At 37.3% G+C, this 20,683-nt stretch overlaps 1 protein-coding gene across 2 annotated transcripts in view; it reads left to right on the top strand.

Annotated features, from left to right (window-relative positions):
• Nucleotides 1–20,683, top strand: part of GMDS (GDP-mannose 4,6-dehydratase) — a 619,043-nt gene that overhangs the window by 118,429 nt on the left and 479,931 nt on the right. For both annotated transcript variants that reach the window (XM_087437913.1, XM_087437914.1), the window contains exons 2-4: nucleotides 1,787–1,831; nucleotides 9,373–9,460; nucleotides 10,982–11,091. In XM_087437913.1, coding sequence (XP_087294039.1) covers nucleotides 1,787–1,831; nucleotides 9,373–9,460; nucleotides 10,982–11,091 — 243 coding nt within the window. The remainder of the gene's footprint in view (nucleotides 1–1,786; nucleotides 1,832–9,372; nucleotides 9,461–10,981; nucleotides 11,092–20,683) is intronic.

Genomic DNA, 20,683 nt, shown 5'->3' with positions numbered 1-20,683 from the left:
TCTTCTTCTTCTTGTTAAAGCTTTTTCTATTAAGCTGTTTTCTCATTGATTTATAAGACTACTGATTATTCTTACATTTCCGATGGTCATGTAGACTGACCTGGCTTGCCCTGGTCTGAATTGTTCAGCCCTCTTATCTGATTTAGTTTGCAAATTGGGTATGTAAAAACCACACAATTGTGTGTGTATCTGAAGATTGAGAGGAAAAAGAATATGCCAAACCATCTCTCTTCTTTCTCCACATGGGCCTAAAAACCAGAATATTTATGTCAGGAAGTCAGAAGAAAATCTACTGGAGGTTTTAATGAACTGCAAAATGTGTCTCTTGTATACCTCTCCTTGTCACCCTGCCTTAATTTATGCATGACTTCTACATTAATATAGTAAACACTCTCTTGATAGCCCTGTCATTTTTTAGGATGCATAAGATGTCTCCAATTCCAGCTTTAAGTCAAGTAATGATAATAATAAGGCCAGCTTCATTTTTCTTTTTCCTGGATTATCTAGTAGGAACTTTTAAAGCTCAAAGGGCTATTTTAAGCTTTTTCAAACTGAGGATCCCAAAGAAAATCCAAATATTCCCAACTACTTTTAAAACAAATTTCCAGTAGTGGGAGCCTCCCATTTTTATGTTTAAGTCTGGATGGGATGAAGGGGACCTATCTGCGCTAAAAGCAGTTAGGGGATTGATTGCAAAATGTCTACCCAATTCATTTTCTGAGCAAGGCTGAGGACTTTTTATAGTACCTCTAGAACAGTGATTTTGCACCTTTTGGCCTCATAATAGTTTAATTAGATGACTCTCATACTTTTCTTTCCCTAAAAGTGGCACAGAAAGTATTTTAGTCTAAATAGAGCCTTACCAAGAACTTTTTAAAAGAATTATTAGAAACCAATTGAGAATCTCTGTATTTAGGCAGACTACCTTTATCTTAATGTAGAGATTAACTGCACAATTTAAGATGCATACAAATGAAGTACTTATTATTTTATAAAAAATAAACATCTGTTTTATTTAAATTCGTGTGTGTATGTGTACACACGTGCATACATATTCAGTGATAATAGTACAAATCTGATCATGTCCATCACTCCCTACCCCTACCTTAAAACCCTGTAACCCCTTTCTTTAGTGACTTCCTAGAGCTCTTGGGTTAGAAGCCAATCCCAGCAGTGCCTGAAAGTCCTCTCCCCAAAGGTGCTCACCTTCTTTCTCCCCACCATGGTGTCTTTTTTCAGTAATGTCAACACTGTAGTGTTCTCTGCCACCTCCTTACACTTGCCGTGCTCTCTCCCCCAGCCCGCATAGCTCCCCTCCCCAGCCATTCCTTTTTTATAATCCCCCAGAATTAATCAGATTCCTGTTTTATGTTCCTATAGCACCAAGGCCCTGTGCTTTGCTGCACATATTTTGGATATTTTAAACAGCTAGTAAATGGCAAAACCTAAACCCAAATTCATCTGATTCTGAAGCTTCCTGTTCTCTGTTGCCTCCTATTACTTCCATGGATTTCCGTTTCTTTCTCTGTGAATATGACAGTGATAACATTTTACTGCACTTCTGTGGTGCTCAAATGAAATAATGTCTATGAAAATGCTTAGTGAACAGTGGAACACCATTTGGTGTTTACCATCATTATCTGTGTTATTTTTATTTTGGCTGCCATGATCCTTAATTTAAGTTCATATAGCCTCTTAAATGCTTTTCTCAAAATTCTTAGTCTTGGCTGCCTTCTACGCTAGCTGTGATGGGTCTGACATTTGTCAATTTTCCTTCTCTTCCCAGGATGGTTCATACTTGGCTGAGTTCCTGCTGGAGAAAGGCTACGAGGTGAGTGACTCAGTGAGCAAGCACAGGCTAGTGGAATCACTTGGACACAGTGGCCTCCTGTTTCCTCTGCTGCCGTCCTCCTGTGTATGTTTTCCACTGAAACTCTGATAACAAATCAAAATCAGGGGAAGAATGTGCCTCTTGGCTTGTAACCATGCCAGCTCATTGTGCTATTTATCTGCTGGTGAGCACTGGTGGCTTCCCCCTGTTCTTTAGTGTTTAACTGCTTTGCACGCTTCCTACATTTCTCAGATAAAGCAGCAACCTGTGTAAGCTAAAAGCTATAACATTATTAGGGTTAATTTATGATGTAACGTGTTACATAAAAAAAGTCTCACTCCCAGTGAAGTCACTTAATTCGGAAATTGCACAGAGCAATAAAAACTAAGCTGATCTTTGGCAAGCTTGAATGAAAAATTTACACTTAGAGATTTTTGCTTTCTAATAGGCAGGCATTTATTCTATGGAAACTGAAACTTCTGGGTTTGTTGCTGTTGCCATCGTCGTCGTCTTTTCTCCTCCTTCTTCTCCTTCAACATTTTATGCTTTTCTTAAAAGAAGCAAAGGCTTTATATATTAAATTTGATGTAGGTTAGTATGTATACTTTACCTTTTTTAAGAACAGTTTTCAGATATATACATCTGTATACATTCATGCTATGCAGGGAACAAAAACCTACACGGTGACTCATATGCTTTGTCCTGATTTGTAAGTGTTTATATTAGTAATTTTGGATTCTCTGTTTATTCTGATTGCAGGTGCATTGTTTAAAAAATGTGCACTGTGGGCAAATGGAAGAACAACAGCAAGGAATCTGGCATTTCAATGCCAGTAGAATTTGAAGAAAAGCTAATTTTCTTACTATAACTCATAATCTTTTCTGACAGCTGTTACTTTTAGACTTTAAGACGTAATAGCAGATATGTTAGTTCAGCACCCTCTGTACCCTTATCTAATAGCTAGTTCTGCATCTTACAATAATATCAAAATAAGACAAATGTAATTATGAAAATAAGACAAATGTAATTATGAAAGTATACATGTACACATATGTTCATATACATAGATTCCTATAATAATTGAGTGATAAATACATATTCTACAGAGTATAAAATTTTAGAGTAGATCATATATAGTAGAAAAGAGTTGGTTTTAGGTAAAGACTGATATTTATTCAGGCTAGATTAACTTAATGCTTTAATAAATCTAAAAGAAAAGGTTTAGCAGAGAGACATACATACTTTGTTTCAGATGTTGGGACTGCTAAGAGGTGTTTGGTGGCTAGAGAGGTGTTAGTGATTTGGGTGTGTACCGAGTGAAGCAAAAAGAGGAGCTAACTAAGTAACAGTTGTTGGAGTTTAGGACATGCTACCCAAAAATATGGCACCTTGGCATATTGAGTATTTTAAGGTGAAGGAGTTTGAGAAAACAGCAGAAGGAGTTTGAAAGAATAGCAGGAGTTTGAGAAAACAACAGAAGTTTCTCTTGTTAATCTGTCTATGTCAGTTTAATGTAGAGGAGGAAAAAGCTTTCCTCAACCCTCTTAGGGTCCCTGGCTGGGTCTGAAAATTAAACTGAAAAGCATACAAACTTATTTAATACAAGTTTTATGTGACACAGGAGCCTTCATAAGGAAATGAAGATCCAGAGAAACAGTTAAGCCTGAGTATTTTTATGTTAGGTTTGACGGAGAGTGGACAGTCGTTGAGAAGTATGATAGGTCAAGAAGTATGAGGTAAGTATAGTAAACTGGGGGAAATTAGCAAGGTCTAATGTTAGGATTCTTCTCAGCATTCCCTTGTCTTCGGAGCTAAGGATGCTCCTTTCTTCTGGGTATAGGGAGGGCACCTCTCACATGAGGGTTTTATGACTGCTTCAGGGGAGAAGGGCACGGGCAAGGTCAGAGTGACCTTCCTGCTTCTGCCATTTTCTCAAACTCTTTCAGCTTAAAATATTCAGTATGCCAAGGTAGCATTTGAGGTGGCATGTCCTGAACCCTCACATCATAGTCATTGCAGTTGTGGAAGATAGAGGTGGTATGTCTGAAGGAATGTTTGAACTACATAGATGTTGGGATCTATTTCCAGTGTTGACATAGGGGACTAAGACTTGAGATGAAGATGGTGGCAACAAGTAGTGTCTATAGCTAGTTCAGAGGAAAAGGAAGCAGGCATGACAGCTTGAGGTGGAGTGGTCTCTGTGGTAATGTGGTGGACTAGTGATAGAGCCTGGGTTTAGTCTGGATATGGTAGACGGTAAACATTCTGAGTCGGCAGGTGCTGTTAGTGTTATTGGAAAAGGCTAGGGAGAAGACATGCACAGAGAAACAAAGCTCCATTTAGGTGGCTCGTTAAGGAACTAGCAGACTTCAAATGATAGGTAGTAATGTTCCTAAATGGATGAGAGACTTAGAAATAAATGTAATGAGAACCCAGGGCTGCCAGGTAAGCTACAAATGTTTTCATTCCATTGGCATTTGAAATTATAGGAGCAGATTTGGTTCTGATAAAGACAGACAATAGAAGCCCCACTTGGCAATTCCCAGTTAATGGGAGGAATAAATCATTGAAACAATGATTGGCAAGGGAAGAGAGGTTTAGGAGTGAGATCCATAAATTGATAGGAGGAAATACTATAGACAATACAGGTGGAAGGTACAGAGCTACAAAGCATAACCAGAAATGATTCCTCCACATAGTATAGGGGAAATGTGAGTTTTGTAGGAATGGGAGAAGTGAAAGGGTGTTTATTGTACTGTCTTCAATTTTAATAGATTGATATAATTGGAGGATAAGCTATTAAGAAGAATCTAATGGTGGCACAGGCTTTATCTTTTTGGTGTTTAGGTCAAAGTAAATGTGAGAGTGATTTTTCAAAGAGGCTGCATTGGAAAATTTCCAGAATTATCGGCCAGATGTCCCTGGTTGCTTAATACCAAGAGCAAAATAACAGGGTTAGTAAATTGCATGCAGTAGGATAACAAGGGGACACACCTGTCCACACCTGAATCCAGAGGGTCCATATCAGCAATTTTGGATGAGCATAGACTTCTAACTCAGTGGGTTTTCAACCTTTAGTGTCCATCAGAATCACCCAGAGGCCCCTTTAAGACACAGATGGCTGATTCAGAGGTCTGGGAATTGGCCTTTCTAACAAGTCCCCAGTTGTTGCTGATGCTGCTTTCCTGGGTACCACAGTTTGAGAACCACTGCAGCTAAAGGTTCAAATGAGATCATTTAGTCATAAGGTGAAGATGAACAACATTTCTTAAGATATATTAATTTATGAAGCCTTGCTTCTCTGTAGCTCTCATGGTATTTTGAATCTAGTTTTTGTATAAGGAATATCACTAGGCTGAGAAATAACTGGAAACAATATGCTTTAGGGTAGCAAAGTACAAGCCAGGAACAAATAAACGCTGGGACGAAGAGCTACAAAGTCTGTAAATAGGCTTGATATTGAGGCTAAGTTCTTCATAGAAAAGAAAGGGGCAAACGTTAATTGGCTAGCAATGGCCAGGTCAGCCTTTCATTATGAAGATGGGGAAGCATGGACTCTATGGAGAAGCAACAGTCAACTGGAGGGAAGCAAGTCGAAGAGCAGAGACAGGTTGGTTGGATAGTGATGATGGGGCAGCATAGGCAAAAACAAACCATACATATAGAGTTATCATAGCGCAGTTAGTTATACTCCTTTACTTTTTCTTTAGGGGAAAAAAGCAAAATAAAGAGCTACAAAAAGCTTGGCTAACCTTAAAGCAAAAATAGACATTTGCGTATGACTTGAAAAGGAATATCATATATTAAATAGACTGATTAGTTATGGTTAAATACCTCATATAACCTCACGCATTAGATTCCTGAAACGGTGGGTCTGAAATCCACACATCTGATCATGTTCTGAATGTGAAAAAGTGAAGGATGTTGCACAAAATACAGAGAGAAACCAGAAAACTGAAAGACAAAGTTTTAAACCCTTCAAAAGCTGTATCCGGGAATATATAAAAATCTGTATTAAATAACTTGGTAACAACTACAACACAGCATATCAGAATTGAACATAAAGAATAGGTAAATTGTGGGTTTCCTTCCAGGAAAGGGACTCTAACCAGAGAGTATCAGGAGAACAGAAAAGAAATGAGATATAAGGATTGTCCAGTTGTTATCTCTAGGAGATTATTTGTTAGAACACAGAGTTCCTATGCTTCCATTCTTGATCTGTGAGAATCCTTACCGTATTTTTTTCTGGATTGTTGGATATCCCAGAAGCCGTGGTGAAAAAAGGCAAAGCTTTTTATGGATTTCATTTTGAAACCATACTGAGTGTTGGCGTGATGGACATGTCTACCCTTTAACATGACCACTTACTAGCTTTATGGTCTCAGGCAGCATCCTCATCTGTAGAATGGGAGTAATAACAGGAAGGCTGTTGTGAAGACTAAATGATTTTTTTTTTTTTTTGTGAGGAAAATCAGCCCTGAGCTAACATCCATGCCAATCCTCCTCTTTTTTTTTGCTGAGGAAGACCGGCTCTGAGCTAACATCTATTGCCAGTCCTCCTCCTTTTTTTCCCTAAAGCCCCAGTAGATAGCTGTATGTCATAGTTGCACATCCTTCTAGTTGCTGTATGTAGGACGCTGCCTCGGCATGGCCGGAGAAGTGGTGCATCAGTGCACGCCCGGGTTCCGAACCCAGGCCGCCAGTAGCGGAGCGCGCGCACTTAACCACTAAGCCACGGGGCCAGCCCAGACTAAATGATTTAATGTCTACAAAGAAAAGTGTCTGGCACATGATCACTGCCATGTACATGGTAGCTATTGAGGTTACCTTCATAATCTATACTTTTCAAAAGGCAAGTGGCATTAAACATTCCTGGGAGGCATCCTTGCCTCCAAGAGAAATCTAGACACTTGAAGAATTTGAAATCTAGTGGTAATAATTTTCTGTTTTCTTGACCGAAATAAATAAATAAGCATTTCTCTGTTATATTGCCCAATCTGACTCTAGGTTTTGAAGTCACATCAACTTTGTTCTGACGTTGGGAGAACTTGAAATTTTCCTTTTCATCATTTAGTTAAATGGAATATGAAGTTTGTTTGTCAAAATACTCACTTCTGTTTAAGACCTCAGTTTTTCAGAACTATATTTTGTTTTTGAGCTGCTGTGATTTAATAATGATTTTTTATTAAGTTAATATGAACTCAAATTCAGCTCATTTATCTTTTCAGTTTGGTTTCCTAACTCCTCATCTCTTTTTCCCCCCAAATCCTCATAAAAACAAACAAAAAACCATACATACATCCCTTCTGTAAAGAGAAAGTCACTGATCTCAAATTCTTAACTAGATTATCCAGTTTGCACACATTTTGGCTTGTCTTAGAGTTTGTATTTCTGCTCAGAAGCAGACAGACTCAGCTTTCATTCATTCTTAGAATAATACTTGCTGTCACGGATTAAGCATTTGGCACGTCTTTCTTTCCCTGTATACACATACCAAAAGTTGGGAGTGAGGGGAAATTAAAACACATTTTTTTTGGTATTAAAAACAACAACAACAACAAAAAACTAGTGCTTAATGCTTTTGGTTATAAGTGTGACAATAAAGTCCTATGTTATTTATTTGATGTGACTTTGTGTAGTTATCTGATTTTCATACTGAAGCCATCAATGTCATATAATGTTTTTATCAGAGCTTTTTATGTTTATATACAATGTGTATGTATATAGCATTTCTCTTTCTTTTGGGCTGTTGGAGTATGTGACTTACCCAGAATACAGCAACCAAGAGAAAAAATAGACTAGATTATATTATTGTTATTTTTTTATTGTCAAAGTTAAATTATCTGTTTTTAGAACATATAAATTCCTCTCTATCCAGTGAAATAAAGCTCTACTTACATCCTAGAAATCTATATTTCAGAAATAACTTTGGTGGTAAATACCAATTTTGTTATGTATAAGTATATATATGAACTTGTTTTTTATTAAACAAAATTTATTGTTTGTTCAGCAGTTCAACTTTACAATTAAGTAACAACTTGAAAAATTGGAGACAATGAATTAATAAATTCTAAGCTTAATTTAAGTGTTATTTTCTCCATGTCTAAATTAAGAAATGGATATGTATACCCAAATCTCAATTTAATATTTCCTAGGTTTTACTGTTTTTTTCCTAAGGTGTCCGTCAAGTTTGTGATGTTCCCTTCTTAAAATATTTTCATGTTTACAAAATTTGTTTACAAAATTTTCTTAGGTTTAGTTCTTTTGGAAAATAGTGTGGATGAGTGCTTTTCTCTTTGGCTAAAGCAACTAACCAACAGAATTATTAATTGTGGGTGTGTTGTATCCTTTGCAGAAGTCAATTTCTCATGTATGCCATAGAAAATGATGATGACATTTCTTTCTATTTGAAAGAAAGTCTTATGTGCTTATAATTTCTCCCCTGCATTCGGAATATTTGAGTCATGCCAAGGATTAATTTTGGTTTGAAATAGACAGAAAATGGTTGAGTTAAAATATAGACAGGTATTCAGCTGCAAATGAAACTACCCAACATTAGAAGGAACACTTCTAAATAAAATAAGTGAAGGATTAAAACTGCCACCAGTAGAACTGGAACTTGGGCAGCTGGTGACACAAGTTGGTATTAGCGTTGGCAACACAAAGGGAGCAGTCTTGACACAAGAAGGAAGTAAGACCTGGTCTTGAACAATTTCCCTTGTGTATCAGACACAAATAGTCTTTTCTTCAGTATCAGACAGGTATGCATTCTTGTTCCAACGACTTTTTTTCCCCTTGTACTTATCATGGTTAAGTCAAAGATAAAAATTAAAAACAAAATCCTCTCTTCATTTGAATTTTCTTCATGTCTTAAATCTAGTAGTATGTAAGTCTTGTCCCTAACTTATGCTATTTGACTGACTTACTTTTCCACATAGCTGTATAATAACAACGGCTCTCTGATTATATTTGTGGATCTATGTATAAAATAAATAAATAATAGGTGGATATATATATATATAAATAAAATAAATAAATAATAGGTGCAAGATGCAAAGCTCTGAGGTCACTGGAAAGATATAGTGGCATCAGAGTCTCTTGGCCTCATGCTCTGTGTTAAAGAGGTCATGAGGCTGTTCTACGGATATGGCCTCACATGATCTGTCTTCAGTTTCAAATTGAAGAGATATTTTTGTCAGCAGTAGGGCTGTAAGTGTGTGTGTGTTTGGAAAGGGAGACATTTGATTATCTACAACTAAGCATTTGCTGTGAAGTCACATAATTATCTAATTACTTTTGTTGAAGTTGGCAGTGAAAACTGGAGAAAGAGGGAAGTAGGGTGCTGGTGGCTGGTGGGCTGTGGCTGGGGAGAAAGTAAGCAGTGAAACTATTTCTAATAATTTAAAAATGATGTTTATAAATAATAGTTACATATTTTTTTTTACAAAGCTAAACATTTGCGAAAGAACTTCTGAGTTACTTATTAATCCTCATTGCACATTTATAATTTATTCTTATCTTTCCACACAATAAAAATGCAGGTCCATGGAATTGTACGGCGATCCAGTTCATTCAATACAGGTCGAATTGAACATCTGTATAAGAACCCCCAGGCTCATATTGAAGGAAGTAAGTAATTCTCTTTTTCTAAAATCTCTTTTTATAACTTCTTATATTGTGATAAGTTATTTTCAGATGTCATTTTTCTCAAAGCCCATCAGTCGCAATTATTTACTCATGAAAACCCTTCATTGCTTGCTGCCCCTGGGCCGCACAGTGTCATCTTGGTTAGGTTGTTGCAAAGATATTGGTCGGATGATGCCTCTGGAGAGACCAAGAGTAGACATGCCTTTGATCACCCTTCTGCAGGTGTCCCTATCCCTCAAGTAAGATCAGTTCCATAGTCACAGAGCCCTCCTTTGCTTTTTACTTTTGATCTAATTTATCAAGTTAAGCAATCTTTGTACTAATTTTTAAAATAATTTGTGAAGACAAGTCCAAAAACAGATGGCAATCAAAACTATATTTAATTGATTTAGAGATCATTGTCAGTATTTGCAGTTGTTTATTATTTTTGTTAATAAAATTGCCTGTATGTAGCTGTACAGTTTACATAGCACAGTCACAGTGTTTTCTCATTTGATCTTTACAGTAGCTTCTGAGGTTGTAAATGAGACCATATGAGGAAATGGAGGCAGAAAGAGCTTGTGACTTTATCAAAGCCACAGAGACAGAGCTGGGACTAGGACACAGGGTTTTTAACTCTAAGTTCAGCCTACTTTAATTGTCCAGTTTTTCCAGCTAATAGGGATGATCCAGTCAGCTTATAAACCATAAGTATTTTATATTCACCTCAGAGCCCTGAATATTTGAAGGTTTGGGTTGCTTGTGTAGGTAGTGACATCGTCAGAAGGATGTCTCCAGTAAAGGCTTTCCTAATATTTAGGTTATTCAGTGCATCCTTCTTGAAAATTATTATCATTTTTGTGCAAAGTGCAGAATGGTAAATGGTACTGCCATTGGATCTAGACATAGATCAATATTATGTAAAAATAATGAAAAGATCAAGTTAGCAAATTGCTCATCTACATGTGTCAAATTCTTATACTTAATGAAGTCAGTGTAAGGATCTGCTTAGATTTAGGGTTAGAATAGGCTAGTTGTTCTTTAATCAATTATGTCATTACATCAGTTATTTCATGGATGGCTTACGGATTGATGTTTATAAAGTATTTAAAAATCCCTAGATAAAAGTGTCTGAACAGAGCTATCTGTGCTATTTCAATGTGTTACAGATTTCTTTAGAGAGTATACACATTATTGCAAGATTTTCTTTGTCTGAATCTCACTCTTATTGTAACACATCTTACAACCACCTGGGAGCCATAAGATATGTTAATTGTATAATCTCTGTCATGATATGATTTTTTAAAAAGTTCACCTGAGTTTTTACAGATCCTTTATAGACATAGCAACAAATGCAAATATCTTTCTACTACTTAGTTTCTTTAAAGATGACAGTTATGCTCTGTTACTCCAGAGCCAGTCTGGTTTTCAGACTTTCAGAATATGCATTTAAATTTTGATATTTTTAAAAATTGGGCTTATGTTGTTTTCTTCTGTCTCATGGTATGTTTTTGAATCCTAAAGACATGAAGTTGCACTATGGTGATCTCACCGACAGTACCTGCCTCGTGAAGATCATTAATGAAGTAAAGCCTACAGAGATCTACAACCTTGGAGCCCAGAGCCATGTGAAAGTAAGTCATTTTCATTATCATGATTTCTCTGGCTGTGTTCCTGAGTTGTTCTGCATTTTACTTTTGTCTGTTGCTTCTTCATACAATAATATAACGACTAGTCCTGCTCCTCAAGTTTAGTCATCAATATCAGTTTGAGTATTAATGACTCCTGACAGAAATTCTAATACATTTTTTGTATTCTCTGTTACTGAACAGTATAATAAAATCTTACTGCTAGCATTATAATAGCATATTCATTTATTTTGGGTTGATCTTGTAGTCATGAACCCCACTTGGATGTATTTCTGCCATTTCAAATCACATTGTGAATGAAGTGTTTTTTTAAAATGTTGGAAAATGTAACTCAATAAAAATTCTGTTTTAATATTAATTTTTAGTAGTGGTTATATTACTGCCTGAGAAAATAATATTTTTTGAGTCCCATAATATGTTAAAATTAGCAGAATTAACTTTTCATTATACGTAGTAAAAATCATCAGAAGAAAGACTCTTTTTAGCTTCTTATGTCCACAGTATGAGACAAGAGATATATAATGTTGATTTCTTTCTCTTTATCTACCTTCCTTTAGTTTTTTTTCTGGAACAAATCGCAGTAAACCTGAGAAGCCAAGCCTATCCCCAGAGTTCTAGCAGTCTGCTTAATTCAAGTTTTCGTTGCTATATTCTAGTGTTCACTTGAGTGAGTGAAATCTGAAGCCAGGGATGAGATGATATGAGTTCTGCTTAGATACTTATTCAGTCAGGATAGTTAGTGGAGCTTAGAAATAAAAGCAAATAACTCTAAGTTACAGTAGCCACACACACACAAAAAAGTCCAGAAACTCTTATCAGCATTTTTGCTGTTTAATGAATGAATTCAACATTCTTATTTCAGAAAATATTTAAGGTTATTTGCTGTTTCTTCATATCTCCAACTTTGGGCAGAATGGAAACTGTATGCCTGTTTTATGTCTCTGCTAGTTTAAGGGGGAGATTATAAACTAGATCAGATGAAACCAGGTGTAGAACATAGTTGAGAGAAACATAGTGGTAAGCCCAATCTTGTAATTGATAACAAATTTAAAAACTGAATGTAAATCCTCATAATACATTTTTCTCTAAAATGTTAACCTTGAAGGATTGCTACATATCAATCAATAAAAATACTTCTTATCTGTCTGTACTGTCTTGGAAAAAAATTTTTCCCTTTCTTAATCTCTGATGATTCTGTTCTGTATCCAAGCTTAAGCTTTGGTATGTGAAAGGTATCAAGGTCCTTTGGTTAGAGGAGAGCTGTTTTTCTAGATGTATTTTCTCATTGTGAACTGGTATCTTATGCATACTATGCTTTGAGAGATTATCACTCATCTTTCCTATAGAGAGGCAGCGACTTGCTTTATCACTCCAGGAATGAAGACTTTATCCCTAACTGAAGCAATCAGTCCATCTTCCAAATTATAATTTATCTAGCTGCTTCTTGGCCTTCCTAACTAACCATGAGAGTGTCTTCCAGACAAAATAGAATGTTTTGGAATGAATGCTCTGTTATTCCATCTCCTTTAGATTAAGAAGTTTCCTGTGTGATTGTAGATAGTTTATCACCTCTAAACGCTATACACTGGCATGGTGGGAAGATGCAGGAATTTTTGTAAAGATTTATTTATGGAAGGCCTTCCCACTGTCATTTTAGTATTAAATGAGCCAGTCTTTTTCCGAAACATTTTTGTAGTTCAAAAGGTCTGATACACTTTCCTTGCCTGCAGTGAGCCTAATAGTGTCTGGTTATCAGTCTAGGGTGGTTGTACTGTAAGTCCAGAAAGCATAGGAGATTGAGTTGATGCCTTCTGAGTTACTATGTATGTGAAATTTAACTGTTTTTATTGTGTTTTGCCTGTTTCTTCTAATTAAGACCAGTTAATTGGCAGAAATAGTGCTTAATTGAATATGAATTTTGGCTTGTAAGGTCATTTAGCCCTTTGACAAATGTTTACATGCATGGTAGAGTGGAGGCCACAAAGATGTATAAAACCCACTTCTGTTGTGGAGGGTCTCACCTTTCATAGGGGTAATTTGTAGCAAGTGATGGAGGCTGGTGCTCATATCTTTGAGTCTTTAGAGAAGGGTGAGAGAGAACTTCACTTTGAGGAGATTATGCCTGGTGTCAAGGAGGAGGTTTAGGGAGGAAATTTACAGACATAGTGGGAACTGGTAGTTGAAAGGGAGGTAATAATGTAAGGCCAAGAGTCAGAAGTGAGAAGACTTGGGACATGTTTGCAACATGATGAGCATTCTAGATTAGCTGAGCAAAAAGTTTGTTGAGGAGAAATGGGAGGTAAGGCTAGGTAGGCAGTTGGGTTACGTTGGGGCAGCCTCTGTATGTTTTTGAACAGGGGAAAAATAGTTTCAGAGATGAGTTTTACAGGTAAGAGTCTGGAGGTAGGGCTTCAGAAGAGATAGGAAGCTGTAGGACAAAGATGTGGCATTAGAAGTGGGAATGAGGAGGATGAAACAGGTTGCCTGGTAGGGCTGACCCCTCTGTTTAGAAGATATGGGAGCCAGGACGGAGGGAAGGTGATGCTCCAGTGCCCAGGCGACTAGACAACTGATGGTAGATACTATAATACTAGAAACAGGCATTCAAGGAGGGACCGTTGGAGTTGGGTAGGGGAAATGAGAAGTTCCCTCTTGGATACGTTCTACTGGCAGTACTTGAAGAACATTCAGGTAAAGCAGGTCATGAGGTAGTTTAAAATATGTTGTGAGGTTTGAGCGAGATTTGAGGTACAGAGATGTAAATTCATTCTGGGAGTTCTTGAGATGCTAAGGCAGCAGTTGGAAAAAAGAGGCGTAGAAGACTGAAGAATGAACAGGACAGGCATGTATTTAGAGTGTGGGAGGAGAAAGAGTAGTTACTGATGACAGGAGAGTAGGAGATGGAGAGGCAGGAGGGTAGAGTTGTGTCATGGATGTCAAAAAATTAGGCCATTTCAAGCATGAGGGGATGTCAGCAGTGCTAGATACTTCAGATAAGTCTAGGGGAGTGAGGACCAGGAAAAGATTATTGGCCTTGGCAGTTAGGTTAGAGATGATTTGTGACTTTTAAAAAGAGCATTTTAACAATATGATAGCAGAGCGCATAGGGTTTAGAAGTTGAGGGATTGTGAGGGAAGTGTAAATTGAGTGGATTCTTTTCTAGAAATTTCCTGGTGTAAGGAAGAGAGAATATGATAGATAAGGTTCACTTCAGCATTAGCTGCAGGTTGCTGGGCTCTTCCCCAGAATTTCTGATTCATTAGGTCTAGAGTGGGGTCTGAGAACTTCCATTTCTAGGACGTGTCCAGGTGATGCTGATCCTGGTCTGGGGACTTCACTTTGAGAACCACTGCTCTAATGTTTCAGGTTTCTTGGTTTATCCATATACTGTAATATGTACCTTAAATGCATTTTTCTTAGGCCTTCTTCCTTTAATATATCACCTTTTGAATTTGATATAAAATAGTCCTGTTCCTTGCCAGTTAATGACTATATGAGCTTTTAAAGCCTAAAACTGTACCTATAATCAGGAATGATGAGAATGGAAAGTATCTAAGGAGAATCCGATTCTTCACATTCAGATTCTTCACGGAATACCAAAATTTTTCACACTCAGAAATATTTCTCTTTCTCATAGTCCGTGAGAATAAAAACTTCTCGGGTACTCCTAGTGTTTTAGAGGAATAGTGTGAGTACAAGCCACTGTCCTTTAAAAGGCCGTGTTCGATGCCACTATTTCTGCTATGATCTAATGTCAGATTGATTCTTAGTCATGGAAAGAGTGGGTGCGGGGTAGGGGCTGGCATGATGGCAGCTGGTGATGGCCGACTGCCAGGTTGCTAGAGGGATGTTGCTCTGTTCCCCCACCACTCCAAGGCTCTGTGCTTTGGGCTTCAGTTGTCTGCCTGTTCTCCTAGCAGCTTGTTAGGGGGTTAGAATGGAAAATACATGTTTTGTTCGTTATAATTAATTTCTCTGTATTAATCAGCTTTGTAAGATTTATTGTATTTGTAGACAATAGTTTTTAAACAAAAGTTCTTTCTTACAGTGAAATACTTGCAATAAGGTTAATTGAAATGCATTTCTTATTATTTGGTTTCGGGCTCTTTTGAAAGTTCTAATATTAGCACATTTTGTATTTAATTTTGAATTCGTGACTTCTAGACTGGGCATTGTTTGTTTTGGCTTCTCTTTGTGCAGAATAAAGTCTTCTGTCACTCTCACTTCCAGTTAATTTGATGTGGGCCATGGTATGCTAAAAGTAAGGAAAATAAAATAATAGGAAGTTGGTCTGGTTTCCTGTAGGAAACCAATGAAGATGAAATTGGTTCTTGGAATAAACCCACAGCAGTCTGGGAAATACTGGCTGAAGACATTTTTCTGAATCATAAACAGAAAAATTATGACTCATGAAGAGTAGGTCATTGAGAGGCTGATTTGATCTTCTGTGGGAGAAAGTGAGAGATGACTGAAATGTACTAGTTATTAAAAGTAGTTAAACCTAGCTTGATGACATCATCCAAGTAGGAACAAATTATCCATTATACAGTCCTGCCCATTTTGATGGGGAAAATGTTTTAGGAGCCTGCTTTGTTGTTCTTTTTTTTTAAACTGTGTAAATAATAGTTTCTCAGTAACTTCTTTCTTAAATTTCTTATCTGTTCAACATTCATTACTTTCATGATTTTGGATTTTTCCACCATTCCTCACAGCTTCTTTGACTTAATGTCATTCTTGAAGTCGTAGTGTTGGACAAGATCTTTCTACAGTAAACCTAGTCCAGTATTACTCTCTTTCATCTCACAATGTTATGTTGGAATTGCCTTTAATTTTTTTAAAGAAATGAAAATTATGCAATCATGAATGTTAGAGCTAAAAGGAACTTTAGAAATAATTTAATATGATTTTCATTTTATAAATGAAGTTACCTGCTCATAGTCACACATCTGGTTACTGGCCAATCCAGGATTGGACTCAGATCTTTGTATTCTATAATTTGTTTTAAAGACCATCCAAGAAAATGGTTCTCTCTACAAGTAATAATGCTAATATAAAATAGTCCTCACCTTGAGTACTTTCTTTCCTCACATATCTAAGTTTCTTCTTAAGCTTATTTTTTTCTTATGTCTTTAGTGGAGACAGAAAGTCATTTACTCTTCTCTTTTCACTTTTGAGAAGCATTTTCAAATCCCTTCTCAGTGTTGAAGACCATTATTAAGTCTTTAACTTTCTCTTATTCAAATTGAATAACTCCATATTTTTCATTCATTTTCTAACTCTATAATTATCTTTATTACTTTCCTTTTCAATTCTTTGTAAGTTATTTGTTTAATTTTAATTTTGTTTCATGATAGCTGGGAGGCGTAAGTGCCTGGAAGGTAAATGGGAGCGTGGCTGAGTGAGTGAGAGTGTGATTTCCTTGTCCAGTTGTGTGGGACCTGTTAGCAGATTCTGAACATAGAAGCACAAAGGAGCCAAGCCTAAATTGTCCTCGTAGTCAGACTTCCAGCCCAGAAAACTAGGCAAGAAGCAGAGTTGATTGTTAGCCAAGTAGTTAGTGTAGTAGCCAGGCACCCGGTTAGAATCGGGAGAGATGAAACAGAAAAGCCGGTCCAGGGAAGGAAGCTGGGAATAAAAATAGGCATGGGAATTAAACAGGTGGCCCTGGGAAGGGGACTGAGCAATTTAATTACCTGAGTTAAAGAACTGTCATCTCCAGTGGCTTTTTCCTGGCTGGTCCTGAGAGTTGAAATTTATAGCTGGAGAGCTAACCCCCCCATATTTATCTCCAGGAAACCTAAACCGCTTGTGGCTGCTCTAATTGAGGGGAGGGAGGTGGGTGACTAAATGCACTGGGAGAATTGCATTATGGTGTGGAAGGGCAGGTGCCTAGGCTGAACATCTGGTTAGTGCCTGACTAACTTAGTTATAGAACAAAACAAAATTGCAACAACGCGGCCCTTTACTGTATAATTATAGCAAGGGTAGGGGGTGGCCTTTTAAAAACCCAGAGCAAATAGCAGAGAGGACTGTTCTTCTGTGTCCTTGCTCATTCATTTATTTTGGGTCCTGGGGAGACTGACAAAAGAGGTGTGAGTAGAGCAGGAAAATGAGGAGTAGGCAGGGAGCATAGCTATTGCTGTTAGGAAGGGAACTATCAGAACATTCTTAAATGTGGGTGAGGGTCTAGCCCCACGTCCCACACAATTGCATAGAGTTCATTAAATCAAGTTGTATGAGTACAGCTATCTACCTGTCTGTTCTGGTTGCTGTCTTTTACCAGGGCCTGTGCCAGCAGGATGCATGAGGAGGCTCATAGATGCAATGCATTGTGACGAGTGTTAGAATAGACGACAGTGTCATGGGGCAGAAGAGAGGAAGGTTTTCATGAAACACTGTAGCAAGAGTTCTCAAATCAGGGCTACACATCAGAATTCCTGGGACACATTCTAAAACTTCACATGCAGGCCCACCCCAGACCTTGGGCTTTGGTGTTTTCCCTGGCTTCAGATCCTGGCCATGTCACTTGCTAACTTTGGCAGAGTGCTCGGCCTTTTTGAGCCTTCATTTTCTCATCTATAAAATGAGCACCCACCTTATGTTGTGGTTTCTTATGACATGCTTCTCCTATGGGCTTTTGCACTTGCTTTTGATTGTAATACTCTTTCCTAGAGATCTACCTGCCTCATTCCCTTAACTACTTCCAGCCTTTGGTCAAATGCCAGCTTCTCAGCAAGGCCCTCTTGACCATCCTATTTACAGTAGTAACTCTCCTGGGAATCACAGGTGGCACAGTCTATCCTGAAGGAGTGGGCTAGCAAATAAATGTTGTAGGAGCAAGGGAGAGGGGGGAGAGGAAATGCAAATTGGCTACTCTGTCCCCCACCCACCCCCACTCTAAATGTAGTGTGCTCTCTGCTCATAATTTAGGCTAACATAGGGCAAATTATCCAGAGAAATGAATGTGCTAAGGTAACACAGCGAGTCAACGTGCCATTCATTGTTGCTTCTGCCTGTGATGGAGGCCTGCCGTTTGCCACAGCTGCTGTTTGAAATTATATGCAAGAAATGTTTCCCTCATTCAAATACCTGTAGTTCCTGCCACTGAAACATTGACTTGTAATAACATATTATAAAGGGGAAAATGATGTTTTGGACCCTTTGTTTTTTATTAAACTGGCCATAGAATTCTGAGGTGGAAGAGATCTTGGCGATCAGCCAGCTCAAGCCCTTATTTCACAAAGTGCTGGCTGGAACTTCCATTTGACGAGCAACAGAGCCAGCTGTCTAGGCTGGAACCCAGATTTGACACCATTTGGTTTTCTTGTCATACTACTAATCTGAGAAGACGGAGGTGGGGCAAGGTATTACTGAAATAGAAGGGGAAACATCACTAGACTCTGATGTTTGAAGTTTTACCTCTCTCATCATTCCCACCACTTATTACATGGAAATAAAGTTTTGATGCAGTCGGTTTGAGTTTAAAACATTGTTTTTTTCCTTTTTGGAGGGAAATGGTTATAATTAATACCATATGAGTAGTGTTTGCATAGCTAGGAAGATCCCCAAATACAAGAATGCAAGGTGTAATGTTAGCACGTCAGTGATACTAAGGTAAGATTAGTATGTAGGAAAAATAGAAATCCACAGTACTAACTCATCAGAAGTAATCACAGTCTTTTAGTTATGAAAGTTCAATTCAATATAAAATTTTTATAGTGAGTGCCTACACTGTGCTGGTGTGTAAGTAAGTTCCCTAAAAGCTGTGGGAGGCTAATAATATTTGCTACTTACGGAATCAACAGATCAGTAGCTTGATAACCAGGATGAGTAATTTGTTCCTGTTTGTATACTTATTTTTTTAAAGAAATTGCCAAGTCAGTTATAGGACTATACTGTCAATTAATCTATTTTCTAAGATTTAGGAATAAATATTTCTGTTTTAATACTGCAAATATATTTTTGTCTACATATTAGTATACACAAATTAACTCCATGTTGGGTCTCTGAAGATAACTTATTTTGCTTAGTAGATATATAAATTGATATAGCCTTATGTATTTTATGAGGTTTAAAATTCTTATATTTTCATATGTAGTTCTTGTATGTGCTCAGAGCAACAAAAAATCACTCTATTTTATTAGCAAATTATTAATATTGAAATTATGAAAGTACCTTATGGGCAGAGGTCTTTACTCAGTAAAGAACAGTGAGTGCAACTTTGAGAACCTGAGTATTATTAAGGTGTGTTTGCATTTAGACTTAATATCCATGCATACTATAGTGTGTGTGTTTCTGGAAAAATTAGCTCCCTTACAGGTGAAGTGAGTAGGGTAAATGGAGTAAATATTGAATACTTTTATTCTCTGTAGTTAGATGGCTTGGGTGAGACAAACCTCTGTACTCAAGTATAAGTTGTGTTTTTGCTTTCTAAGCCCCCAATTCTTTTTGATCGATTCTTTTGTCGGTCACCTGTGCGGGCACAGTCCCCATGACCTTTAATAAACTTGGTAACCACTTTAGTTTGTTACAAGGCAAAATTGCAATACAAAACCTTTTTCATTTTATAATTTAATGTTTGTGCTTACAGTGCATAAACTCCTATTGTAAATAAGGCTAATCAGTTCCTGTGGTTCTTAGGAAGAAGTTTAACATTTTTTGTCTTATATTCTTGAGAGTAGAGCGGGACTGTACGTTGCTGGTAGGTTCTGTGTGTCACCTGGCTCAAATTCTTCTTGGAAACCTGTTATGGATTTGAGCAATTGAATTCAAATATAAAGCCACTTACAAGTCCTTTATAGTCCATTGAGAATTTATATGAGAGAGAACACTCTATGAAAGTTCTCCTCTCCCTGTTCAAATAGATTGTTTTGTTTTATTAGATCTAGATGGTATTGTAATTTTGATAACAGCTAATAAAATGTTTGGAATTTTGCTTATAATTAGTGGACCACACAAAGGTATGTTTGTTGGGTTTTGCATTCTTAATCCGCTTACAATAGTGACTTGTTTACTAAGTAAAATCCAGAGTATTATTTTAGCTTTGCACCAATTAAACTAACCTTACTGGAAATAGCTAAATGTGCATGTTCACCTTAATATCTGTGTCCGGTGTTTTGGCTGTAAACATCTTTGCTGCAAGCATTTTCCCCGCATAACTAATTGGCTGTAAGGCAATTTTGCCGTAAAAGATAAAAAAAATAACTGGTTGACAGTTTAGTTTTGTTTTCTTTTTTGTCACTTTGGTTTCATTTCTCCATAGACAAAGTTTTCACAGTTATTCCTATTTTTACATGTTATAAATCTTAGCTGGCCCTCATTATGGTCTATACAGTGAGGAGTAGATGTGGTGGTGGGGATCCTAAAATAGTTAGCATATCTTCCAGTTGACGTCGTTTTATTGATGGCTTTATCGAGCTGAGAGATGACGATGATTTGCCCCAAGAATTGGTTTCTTATTTTGAAACACACAACATTGGAGGAGAAAGAGGGCTGTGGGCCTCTTTGAGGGTGCTGAGTTGAGCCCACATTTCCTATAGAATGAAGACAAGTACTTAGGCACAATCCACAGACAAAA

The sequence above is a fragment of the Ceratotherium simum genome, chromosome 13 (genome assembly GCF_057802395.1).
Source record: "Ceratotherium simum simum isolate JZ-2026a chromosome 13, ASM5780239v1, whole genome shotgun sequence".
NCBI lineage: Eukaryota > Metazoa > Chordata > Mammalia > Perissodactyla > Rhinocerotidae > Ceratotherium > Ceratotherium simum.
This window is presented reverse-complemented; position numbering and strand designations above follow the sequence as displayed.